Source organism: Callospermophilus lateralis, chromosome 12, assembly GCF_048772815.1.
Source record: "Callospermophilus lateralis isolate mCalLat2 chromosome 12, mCalLat2.hap1, whole genome shotgun sequence".
NCBI lineage: Eukaryota > Metazoa > Chordata > Mammalia > Rodentia > Sciuridae > Callospermophilus > Callospermophilus lateralis.
In genome coordinates this window covers 66,198,579-66,211,512 of record NC_135316.1, presented here as the reverse complement: position 1 = coordinate 66,211,512, position 12,934 = coordinate 66,198,579, and the positions used below count along the sequence as shown (strand labels likewise).

The window sequence follows — 12,934 nt, the reverse complement described above, 5'->3', positions numbered from 1 at the left end:
GTCTGAGACTCTGTAAACTCAGATCAGGATACATAGAACATTCCAGAGCACTGGGATAGAGGACAGTGGATGTTTTGAGTTATAGTTTCAAATTTTTAAAAAGATTTACCAAACACATTTGTGCCAGAAATCAGCATATATATAAGTCTTTGGAAGTTTGTAGGCAGAAAGAAGTAGGAAGGTAAGATAAGGTGGTTGGGTAGGGACTGTGGGCAAAGGGCTCCAGCCCAGAGAGAGGGGAGAGGTTGCTGGCTGACTTGAAGAAGCCCATGAGAAAGGACAGCAAGCTATCTACACCAGAAGACAGGGCTTGTACAGGACACACCAGGGACCAGCCACTGTTGATCACTTGTAATGTCACAAGTCACCCAGCATTGGTTTTTCAGGGCCAGAAGGAAGGCCTCATAAATCCCAGGCCCCATCCTAACATCTCTGCCTGCTTTCTGATTCCTAGACTTTCTAACAAAGGAAAAAAGGTTTCAAATCTCAATTAGTAATAAAGACACTTAGAATATGACTGCCTTCTAGGCTTAGTTATTTAGGGCTAGTGAATGTCAGCTACAGTGTCATTAATGGATATTAGTGATCAAAAGTCAGAGTCTTCTCTGCTTTATAGAGATAGTGAGGGATTAAAGAGGGCAGAAGTTCATTGAGTATTTGAAAGCAAATGTTACCAACAGGCCAGGCAAGAATTGAAGATAAATTGCATATTTGATGGCTTGTCAGAGATGAAAATTGGAAAAGTTAGCTATGAGACAAAGGTATTTTTGTCATGCATTGTCATTGTAAAGGCACAGAGTCTTTTAAAAACTGGTGATTAGCTTTTTATTTTTTTTAGCCAGCTGACATCATATGAAAGATCATCATTCCTATGTACATGTTAATGCAACTCTAAGGACACTTATTGTTTGTTTATGTCGAGGATAAAAGCTGAGTGACTCCAGGGAAGGATACCTAGCTCAAAAGTGTCTTAAGAAGAATACACTCTTCCTTCACTCTGTCACCTTCTTGTCACTACATGGCCTCCAGGTGGAGGCTACAGCTCTGTACGTCATGTCCTAACTCACCTGTGTCCCAAGGCAGGCAGTGGGTTTATGTGTGTGTATCGGTGTGCATACATGTGCAGTGGAGGTAGGAGAAAATAGTGCATTCAGGATAGTCAGAAGCTTTCCCCAGGATGTTCTCTTCTTACCTGAGAGGGAAAGCTTTCCTAGAAGCCTCTTGACAGACTTTCTCTGACATCTCAGGTCACATGACTTCCCCTAGACCAATTCTCTAGAACCTGCACAAGGGAACTGGATTTTGCTGCATAATTCATGATTCATCTGATTCTGTTCAAAATAAAGAATGAATGGATGTTGTGTAGACAAGTAGAAATTCCTGCTTGGTAACAATTACATTTAAAATGGTAAGCAACTATGTAGTCCACTCATACTTCCAAGAGCTAACTTGTCTTCTAAAATTATATCCTGGTCATTTATATCATTTCATTGATTTTTTTAAAGGATGTGCTCAAGGAAGAGTTTAAAATATATGGGCCTTGCCTAGAATTATAGGGCTTCAGTGAGTCAGGTCCCTTCCCTGTACTGGCTTTGGATTGCTTTACTCTGAAACATTATGACTTGTAGTTTACAAAATCCATGTTTTTTTCCATTTAAATTCATAAGTGAGAGGTTAATGATTCTTAGGATCACTGCACACATACCTCAAAGGAAGTAGAGGGTGTCCACTTTAGGAAACACGTCAAGGATTTTAGCTTGTGTATCAGGTTCTATCAAAAGTTATAAAAAGCCATATTTTCGGGTTTGAAGAAAATTTTAATTCCCTTAAGTGAATTCAGTAGTGTCTATGTTTGTCTTTAGAATGACTTGCTTGAGCTTTTTCTGGATGAAACCGCCTCTCAAGGGAAATGCATTACAAATGCTTCTCAACACAAGAATGACAACGACAGCAGAATGGCCAGTGGCTCTATAGCATACATCTGTCTCCAGGAAATAAACTTCCTCAAGTGACAGTCCTTCCTTGGTATCTATTTGAGTTTGTGTTCTGAGTTGAACTCTTTGAGCCTTTCTGCTTGCCCCTTTTATGAAACTTCGTTTATGTCAGAGAGACCTTAAAATGGCTTTGACCAATCCTTGACATGTACATATGTAATCCACCTAGAGAAATATATTCCTTGAGTATAACAGCATTCATAAGATGACCCAAAATTAAATCAGCTTACGTTTAATTAAATATTTCTAGAATTTTATGGCATATTTTCTCTGAAATAAATCAGGGTTTGGCAGATGATTGTTTTGTCAAGAATTAGTCAGTTTTCCAACATGTCTAGACCCCCACCTGGGGTTGGTTGGGGTTGCCTTGTGGTCAATGCAAGCAGCACCATTTACCAGCAGATGACATGGCAAGACACACAGGTGACAAAGAGCACATCAGTTCATTTCTCTCAGCACTTACACATTGTTTTCTGCCCCCCTGATGGCTTCTACAGGTGACTTTGCAACTTTAAAAGCATGATTTTGGAGGTAACTATGGAAGCTATTTCTTTTGCCTTAGGCCATTAATTTCAGTACCTAAAATCTATTTTCTCAGAGGAGACTGACTGGAGTGTGTGAAATGTCTAAAGGAGGTAAATAATGTTTGATGAAGGTACCAGACACAGTGAAATTTGCTTTTCATTTCACCTCTTTCAAATTCTTTTATATATTTTTAAACAATATACCAGAACGAACATAACACACACAAAGTGAGGAATGGTGTTCAGAAGAGTTTTTTCAATAAAACTATCACTGCTGAGACTATTTTTGGAACTTCTTTTTTTTATAATTGGCTTATAGAAGAGTCAAACCCCATGTAAGCAAACTAGTCTCATTATTGAATTGCACATGGGTTTTGACTAAAACCCCACCTCATCACCTTATTAACCATATTTGGTCCAGTGAATCAACCACAGGAGGTCAGTGCCAGGTAGAGTGTCAGGGGAAGTTCCAAAAATGGTCTGAGCACTGACAGTTTAATTGCAAGAACTGTTCTGAACACCATTCCTCATTTTGGGGTGTGTATATTCTGGTATGTTGCTTTAAAATAAATGAAAGAGCTTTGGAAATAGGGGGAACTAAAATGCCAGTTTTTCTGTTTGAATTGCAGGAATCATAGTGTTAGTGTTAAAATAAAGACAAATTAGGAAAAATATAAAACACCATAACATTGGAGTGGATCCAAAAAATAAACAAGCAACTTTTGATATTTGTAGGAGAATAGAACATAAATCTACCACTGAGCCACATATATATGCATTTTCTGATTTTGTTTCTACATATTTTATATAAAATAGCATTTCTCAAAGTAATGGAATTTCTTTAACAATGAAATGACTAAAATGTATGTTTTTTGACTGAGATTGATCGGCAAGGTGGTGATTTTTTTAAATGGCTAGGAAAGTATCTGACTGTTGAGATCCATTTTCTCTGTGTCTCGGAGGTCTCGTTCTTTTTGTAAATGTAGCATGTTCTGCACCAGGGAAATTCTAAAGCTGAAACCCCACCCATTTCCTTTTCTTTTATAAAAAGAATTTGTTAAAAAAGTACTTCATCTTCTTTCCAATTAGATGGAGGCTAACTAAGGAAATTTTTGCCAGACACAAACAGCATCTGTCATGTATATAGCCTAAGATTATGAGATACCTTAAGGACTTGCAGGAAAGGAATCCTTTCTGTCATGCAATTTCTGGTGTTGGTCCCAGGATAGTGATAATATCTCATTTCTTCATTTTTAGATAACAATCAACAGAGACAGCGGAGAAGACATGAGCTCCCCTAAACACGGGAAGGAGGACCCAGACAACATGCCCCATGTGGGTGGCAATACTTGGGCTGGTGGAACAGGTTGGTAGCACAGACGTGGCATTCTTGTGGGTCTGGCTTCCTATCAGTCCAGCACACTGTTCTCCATAACCCCCCAAGAAGGCTCAGAGACCAGCTGTGCTTCTCAGCCTTCCCTATTAGTCAGTCAATGTGTTCTTACTCTTGGCTCCAGTGTGACATCAAGACATAGAAAGAACCTGGCATTTTGATTTCCACAGGCTTCACTGACCCAAGACCTAACAGCATTCTCACCCCCTTGGAGTTGCTTCATTGGTGAAAGGGTGATACTAACTGCCTCACCAGGTCATGGTTTGGACACAAAAAAAGATTGTGATAGTAAAAGCACTGAGTTCAGTGGCTGGCCTGAGGATGGTATTCATTCAAGTGTTAATCCCTTCTTTTAAACTGTGTGCACTTGGGTTTTTGCCAGAAATCTACAGTATATTCTTTCTTAAGTAACTGATATAGTAAAGTTGTGTTTCACATCTCAGAAGTGAATGTGATGAGGATGCAAGATTTTGAGAGAGGAGGGTTGGTTACTATTTGCATGGATGCCAAGAGTAAGCAAATGAATATTCCTTCCTCTCAGCTGCCAGACTGTACCATTGTTCTATGACTGCCGTCTTCCTATTTCCTTGGGCAGCTGGAACCAACACATCTGCTGGGCCACAGGAATAGGTCCAGACCATGCACTGCCTGAGCTTATCTGAGCCCTGAGGAGAGCTGGCAGGGACTCCAAGCTTCACCTTCCTTGAGGATGGTCTGTACCTTTTGGCCTTGACAGCCTGGACAGGAAATGGGTTTCTGTGCTGAGACAATGAGCTATCCAACAGGCTGTAGGCTTCTTGCCTGCTCTGTTTATTCATCAAGCAGCTCTTTAAAGAAAGGCTATTTTTAGAAATGTCCTTTGATCTGGAAGGTAGTGTCAAGCCAACAAGATTTAATCCATATGGAATGCATTGAGGAACTAGCAGGCCAGATGTAGGCTCCCCAGCAGGGGACTGCTCCCAAGTGAAAGTTCTTATTTACTATTCAACTTGCATCTGCTAGCTCCAATATCTGTCCAGATGATACCTGTGTTTCCCCTTTTGCTTTTCAGTTGATCAAGAGCCCTTGGCTTGAACCTGTCATTTGATCTTTGTCATTTTTCTCCCTCAAAATTCTGTACATTGAACTTAGCTCTGGCCCAACAAGTCCTCAAAGTCCCCCTCCCTTGCCTACCTCCCTTGCTCACCTTGCCCCTTAACTCATGGACTGGTTTGGGATATCCAAGCTTAGCTTTAAGGTTATTCCTTGTAGTTTCAGAACCCCCAGCAAGAATTTTCACTTTAAAAGTACAAATTGAAAGCTCTGGGAAGTAGAAATCATGAAGAACTCTCCACTCATATCCTTTGTGCCCCAGGGTGACTTTCCCTAGGGGCCATGTGACTCCTTCTGGCCCTCACTCACATCAGACTCAACCAGTTGCAAGTCCTTTCCTCCTATCTCCCAAATGATGACCTCTGAGTACCTAAGAAGTGCTGAGCTCCAGTTCACCTCCCTGCATAGCTAAGAACAGCCTCTGGAGGAAGGGAATGAGGTCCCAAACACACCTTCCCATCAATAGCTCAGTGTTGCTACCCAGTTCCTGTTCCCTCTGCCACAGGCTGATTGTGAATGGGAGCCAGGAATCACACAAATCCAAGAAGTAATTTTCTAGCATCCAATTCTAAATAAAAATTATATAAGATGTGCTTCAGTCAAAGGATGCTGTATTTAATAGGCTGTTGTCATGGTAGTTCCCAAAAGGAAATTACCTACCTGGACTTTCATAAAGGAAGTGGTTCATGCTAAGTGTTCCTTCTTAGTTTATTAGACCAATTAAAGCTTCAAAGTAGAAAAATAATTTATTGTAATTTAGCCAAAGTCTAAAAGCTTTCAAATTTTTCACTTAATAAATCTAGAATTACCTCCTTCTGTGCATGGGAGCTATTTAAACAATAATTGTAAGATTGGTAACTTATATAGCTCTTATTTTTTTGCCAGATACTTTTCTAAACATTTTTGCTTTACAACAGTCTCATGAAGTAAATCATATTAGTGTACTTGTTTTATAAATGAAGAGACTGAGACAAAATATTTGCATAATTTCCCGAAAGACACAGCTGTTGAGTTGGAGTCAGGCTTCAAACTCAGGCAGTCTGCCTTAACTAGTATAGTATACAATACTATGCTTACTACAGTATACGATACCATCCCTCAACTGAGGTCTCATCGTGGGTTCTCAAGTTATGTGTGAACAAACAAAATATACTGTTTACTAATAGTCTAATCCTTATAAAGCAAAGATAATAAGCTGGCCAATTCTAGCCAAAATATGTATATATTTTCTTTGGTCAGTGTAGCATTTATTGATTGATTTATAGCAAAGATTGAACCCCAAGATGCTTAACCACTTGAGCCACATCCCCAGCCCTTTTTATTTATTTATTTATTTATTTATTTATTTATTTATTTATTTTTTTTTTTTTGAGACAGACTCTCAGTAAGTTGCTTAGGGCCTTGATAAGTTGCTAAATTTGGCTTTGGACTTATGATCCTCTTGCCTCAGCCTTCCGAGTCCCAGGGATTACAGGTGGGCAACACCATTCCTGGCCAATGTAGTATTTTAAAATAATTTCATTTGGAATATATCTAGCCAATGTCACCACCACTTCTTATAATGGTACCTACCTAGCCTTATAGCCATTTAACTTTCATTTTTAACACAAACTTTTCATACAATATTACATGACATATACTTACAAATATGTAAATGTGGGTTTATATTGAAAGGTTGCTCTGAAAAACTGATAATATTTATCCATTGTATATTATTCAAAGCTAAAAGTCAAAGTTGATATAATAATTGGCTTCAGATCTTAGCTAGGCCAGAGATCATTATTAGGTCACTTAGCCTCTCTGTGTATTGTTTTTCATTATTTTCAAAACAAAAGAAATTTTATCTATAGCTTCACTGTTTTTTTCTATTTTGTGGGAAAATAAGGTAATAAGTGAAGGAAGAGTTGCTCATTTATTTAGCAGATATATAGTAAGTATTTATATTGTTCAAGCAATTAGGGCAGAGTTAAAAATATAAATAAAATATGATCCCATCCATTACATAGTTTTTAGGAAAAGGAAAAATAATTAAGAATAATAAATAGTACACCTGAGTATCAATTCCTATGAGGTATAGGCCTCAGAAGAAGTGTGTGTCATAGAATTCATAATGGAACTTGAAAAACAGGTAGATTTGGATGGATAAGAAAAGTGGAAAATCATGCTAAATAGGGGAAAACCTTTATTTTAAGAAAAAGGTTATTTGAATTTTTAATTGCTGTTAAGTACAATTAATATATTTCTCAGAACTATCTTTTTTTGTGTGGGGTTGGGTAACCAGGGATTGAACTCAGGAGCACATGACCTCTGAGCCACATCCCCAGATCTATTTTGTATTTTATGTAGAGACAGGGTCTCACTGAGTTGCTTAGTGCCTTGGTTTTGCTGAGGCTAGCATTGAACTCGCAATCCTTCTGCCTTAGCCTCACAAACCACTGGGATTATGGGTGTCTACCACCATGCCTCGCTACTTCTTAGAACTATCTGCAAAATCATAATCTAATTTTTGTTTTGTAGTCAGGTTAAGACTTATCATCTGTATTTTCCTTGTTTCTTTCCAGGAGGAAGAGACACTGCAGGTCTTGGGGGAAAAGGAGGTCCTTATCGGCTGGATGCAGGTCACACAGTGTACCAGATCTCTGATGCTGAGAAGGATGCTGTTCCTGAGGAGGTCAAGAGAGCTGCAAGAGAGATGGGCCAGAGAGCATTTCAACAGAGGTGAGTGTTCACGTCACATCTACAACAGAGCTGTTGACTAACACACACATACATACTTGCACGCATGCATGCATGCACACTGTTAGGTGCTAAACTCACATGGTACAGAGCCTGTAGCCTCCAGCTATGCAGATAATGACAAGATCAGTGGGTTAATATGAGGTAGCACCCATTCCTGTGCCAGGATTTGGAGATGAGACAAAGCTAAATGAAGAGGGCACCAGGATAGAGTGCACAATATTGATGAGGAGAGAGTCAGCTTGCCTGTCCACGATAAAGGGTAAGAGCTAGAGAGAGATGAGCAGTAAGATTGGTTGGGGAGGCTTTTTTAGCAGGTGGGGTCTTTGAAACCAGGCCAAGGAACCTGTGGCCTTCTGATGTTCCACAGCTGTATTAGGCCACTTCATTGGCCCCATCCACTAGATGCTTCTCTAGACTTCCATGTTTGTTCTTCAGCTAAAAAAAGAAAAACACCAAAGAACCAGCATTATCTCCTTTCTGATTGAGGGACTTGGTAGCACTTTGGAAAACAGATTCACATTTTTGTGCTCAATGAAAGGAGTTGGGTGCAGTTAGAAAAAGGCGTGCTCAAATGTATGAGACTGATGAAATTCCTTCCATTACATGCTGTGCTTTCACATCTGCAAGTAAACAGTACAGAACAATAAAGAACTGCTGGCCACACTTTCAGGGAAGCCTGTGAGCCTCAGAATGGGCCTGAGAGGCAGAAGTGTTGCTCTCAGCCCTCCTGCTGGCTTCCCAGGTGAGCACAGTTTATTTATGGTTACTGAATCTGAATTTGCTCTTCTGGAGAATGGAGACTTCACTCTTCCTTCCTCTCAGAGAGGTTATTAAGACAGATAACTATTTTTGGAATGAAAGTAGTTGAAATCTCTTAAAAAGAGGCAGGAGAAAAATTATACTATAATGAAAAGTCATGTTAGAATTAAAAAGAATTGATCTGTTTCATATGAATAGTAAAGTATCCATTTAGGAAAAGATTAATAGGTATTACTCTCCCCTCCCCGCCAACCAGTTGCTATTGTTGCCCCTCTCAGTTCTTCACAGGTAATTATCCAGTCTGAATGTTTTACAAGCAGAGTGCTCTGGCACACAGGTCATTTGCAGGAAGACAGATAAGTCTTGCAGTGGTGCATGGGCGCAAGTATGCAACCCCTCTCTGATTGCCACTAGTGATAAGGACCCTGGTTCTGTTGAGGACCATTGCCCTCCAGGGGAAGGAGGTCAAGTGGCCTTGGTGGTAAGACAGCTGAATAGTGGATATAAAGAGGAGAGAAGATGCATATGAGGGAATTAGTGACAAAATCATACACCTCTACTAAATGCTGAAGAGAAGAATCCCAATAGAAGAAAAAGAATACCATAACATGGTTGAAATCCAGAGAAGGTGAGCAAGGGTGTGAAAAGCAGGGGATAAATCAGAACACACAATGATCCTGAGAAAGATGGAGGTACAGCAAAACACCATGAAAAAATGCTCTTTCAACTTTCATGTAGAAATGGGACTTTCATTGCTTTGGATGAGTATTTCCCTTAGTTCTGCTGAAAATTTTTCTTTAATTCTTTATTATGGGCTTTTTCAAACATGAATTGAAAGTAGAGAAAAATATGCAATGAATCCTGTGAGATAATACCCCAACTGCAAGAAGAAAGTGGTTCCAGTGCCAGGTGCCAGGGCACATGTCTATGGTCCCAGCAGCTCGAGGGGCTGAGGTATGAGGGTCACAACAACAAGCCTCAGCAACTTAGTAAGGCCCTAAGCAACTCAATGAGACCCTGTCTCTAAATAAAATACTAAAAAAGGCTGGGGATGTGCCTTAGTGGTTAAGCACCCTTGGGTTATGTCCCCAGTACCATAATAATAATGATAATAATAATAATAATAATAATAATAATAATAGTTTCCACCCCTGGAGTATCTTGAAGTGAATCCAAAATATTCTGTCATTTCATCATAATTATTTCTGAGTGTTTTCTACAATATAGGAACACAAAACCACAAACACAACACACTATTATCATGTACTTACAAGGTAATAATCTTTAATATCATCAAATAATTAGTTTTACAGCTCTTTTCTACCACTCTAGGCACATGGAGAATGAGTTCAAATCCTGCCATTTATGCTTTTATAGCACCCTGTGCCATTTTTTCTTAGCCATTATCAATCTTTCTCATTTAGTTATTTGTGTGAATAGTTAATCATCTCTCTACTGACTATGAATTTCTTAAGAACAGAACCTGGTAGATGGCAGATATTCATACACATTTGTGGAATAAATCATATTCATGTGCATAAAAGTAATGGTGTCTTTATCATTCATCCCTTGGTATCCATAAGAAGACATTCATATAAAATAGCCTAATATTTGTACATAATACACATATATCCTCCCATGAACTTTTTTATTTATTGGTTCTTTTTGGTTATATATAACAATAGGATTTATTTTGATGTAGTGGAATGTAATTAGTTCTAATTCAGTCCCTGTTATTTCCCTTTTCTCTCTCTTGTCCCTCCCCCACTACTCTTTTCCTTTACTCTACTGCTCTTTCTATTTATTTATATTGTTGTTATTTTTTTAACATTAGTGTCTTGTGGATGTATATGATGGTGAGAATCACTGTGGTATATTCATATATATACATAGGAAACTTAGGTCAGATTCATTCCACTATCTTTCCCTGTCCCATCCATACTCCCTTCCCTTCATTCCCCTTTGTCTACTCCACTGATCTTTCTTCTATTTTTTTATCCTGCCCCCTTATTTTGGAATAGCTTCCACATATCAGAGAAATCATTTTACCTTCAACTTTTTATAACTAGCTTAATTTACTTAGCATGATAGTCTCCAATTCCATCCATTTTCTGGCAAATGCAATAAAGTCAATCTTCTTTATTGTTGAGTAAAAGTCCATTTTCTTATATATACCACATTTTCTTGATCCATTTATCTGTTGACAGGCATTGTGTGTCTTTGTGTCTTCTATTCTATTGGTCATCATGCCTATTTTTATGCCAGTTCCTTGCTGTTTTTGTTACTATAGCATTATAGCGTAATTTGAGGTCTGGTATTGTGATGCCTCCTGCTTCACTTTTCTCACTGAGTATTGCTTTGGCTATTCTGGGTCTCTTATTTTTCCAAATGAATTTCATAAATGCTTTTTCTATTTCTAAGAATGTTATTGGAATTTTGATTGGAATTGTATTGAATGTGTCTAGCACTTTTGGTATTATGGCCATTTTGACAATATTAATTGTGCCTAAGAACATGTGAATTCTTTCTAAGGTCTTCTTCAATTTCTTTCTTTAGTGTTAGGTAGTTTGCATTGTAGAGGTCTTTCACCTCTTTTGTTAGATTGATTCCCAAGTGTTTTTGTTTGTTTGTTTGTTTGTTTGTTTGTTTTGTCTTTTGTCTTTTGAGGCTATTGTGAATGGGATAGTTTTTCCTAATTTCTTTTTAGCAGATTTATCATTGGAGTATAGGAACGCCATTGATTTCAGTATTAATCGTGTGATTTGAATGTTAATCGTGTATCCTGCTACTTTGCAGAATTCATTTATGAGCTCTCACAGTCTTCTGATGGAGTGTTTAGGGTCTTCTAAATATACAATCTGTCATCAATAAACAGAGATAATTTGAGCTTTTCTTTTCCTATTTGGATCCCTTTAATTTCCTCTTCTTGCCTAATTGCTCTGGCTGGGGTTTCAAGAACCATGATGAGTAGGAATAGTAAAAGTGAGTATCCTTGCTTGTTTCTGTTTTTAGAAGAAATGATTTTAGTTTTTCTCCATCCAGAATAATGTTGGCCTTGGGTTTGTCATGCATAGTATTTTCAATGTTGAGGTAAGTTTCTTCTATTGCCTAGTTTTTCAGTGTTTTAAAGATGTATGCCTCCCATATATTTTAAATCATCTATAAAGTATTTATAATACCTAGTAAATGTAAATACTATGTAAATAGTTGGTATACTTTATTGCTTAGGAATAATGATGAGAAAAATGTCTGTAAGAGTTCACTAGAAACATAGTGGGTTTTTTCCCCAAATATTTTGGATCCAAGATTGTTTCATCAGTGATATAAAACCCATAGATATGGAGGTTCAATTGTAAAGCTATCACCCTTTAGTACTTGATTTGGAGACTTGCCAACACTAGGCGGTCCTCATCCGCAGACAGAAGGTCCTCTCATTGCCTTGAATAGCCTGATAGGACTGATGGGTTCCTCATATCATTAGCATAGCATTTAGTTAGCATTCATTTGAGTCTGGTTTTAACCCAGACACTGGTTCCTATATATCAAGAATTGATCAATTCAGGCAAAACAACACAGGGAAACAAGCATGAGACATGCATAAAATGCAACAGAAACATTACATCAACAAAAAGTGAATGAAACGGAGAGTGAGGTACATGTACACATGTAGAAAAACATTTAGGATGGGTGTCAGCTGTGGAAACTGCATCAGCTACCATTTGCAAAACCAATCAGCCCCATATAGTAGTACATACAGTAATGTACATATGTATGTATGTACATACATTAGCTGTATGTACTACTATATGGGGCTGATTAGTACATACATACATACATACAGCTAATGTATGTTCCCCTCATAATTGATTGAAAATCATAGTATTTAACTGTAACCTATAAGAAAAAATAAAATTAGAACCAAAATACCCAGACTCTTACATACCCATAAATACACCCTTTAAAAATGTACTGTGCAGTTGATCCACAGAGATTACTAGGATGTTAAGCAGCTGTACCCTACAGTTTTGATCAGAGGTAAAGAAGCAGAATGATATATTTTTAGCATTTTGTTGGCTTGAGAATATTACCAATAAGAAGCTTATCTAATCCAGGAGCTAGAATTTCCTGTTTTCTTTCTTCATTCCTTGCCTCAGTCTTTCAGAATTTGTTACGTGCTTTGAATCTTGTAAGTTCTGAAAGATGACACAATCTGGAATATGTTTTCCATATTTCCTCATAATTAGACAGCATGAGATGTGCTTTTAGGTGCTATGTGATCACACCAAAGGTACTGCTATACCTGTAGCTGATCTGGCTACAGACTACTCTGCCCCAGATGACTTAGAACTGCCTAACTCCTTCCCTAATATGTATTTATATCTCTCTATTTACGTATGTATTAAGTGTGTGTGTGTGTGTGTGTGTGTGTGTGT

At 38.1% G+C, this 12,934-nt stretch overlaps 1 protein-coding gene across 1 annotated transcript in view; it reads left to right on the top strand.

Annotated features, from left to right (window-relative positions):
• The window catches only part of Vwa8 (von Willebrand factor A domain containing 8), a 392,265-nt gene that overhangs the window by 325,975 nt on the left and 53,356 nt on the right, over positions 1-12,934 (top strand). Inside the window, exons 38-39 of the mRNA XM_076872295.1 lie at positions 3,776-3,884; positions 7,565-7,721. Coding sequence (XP_076728410.1) covers positions 3,776-3,884; positions 7,565-7,721 — 266 coding nt within the window. The remainder of the gene's footprint in view (positions 1-3,775; positions 3,885-7,564; positions 7,722-12,934) is intronic.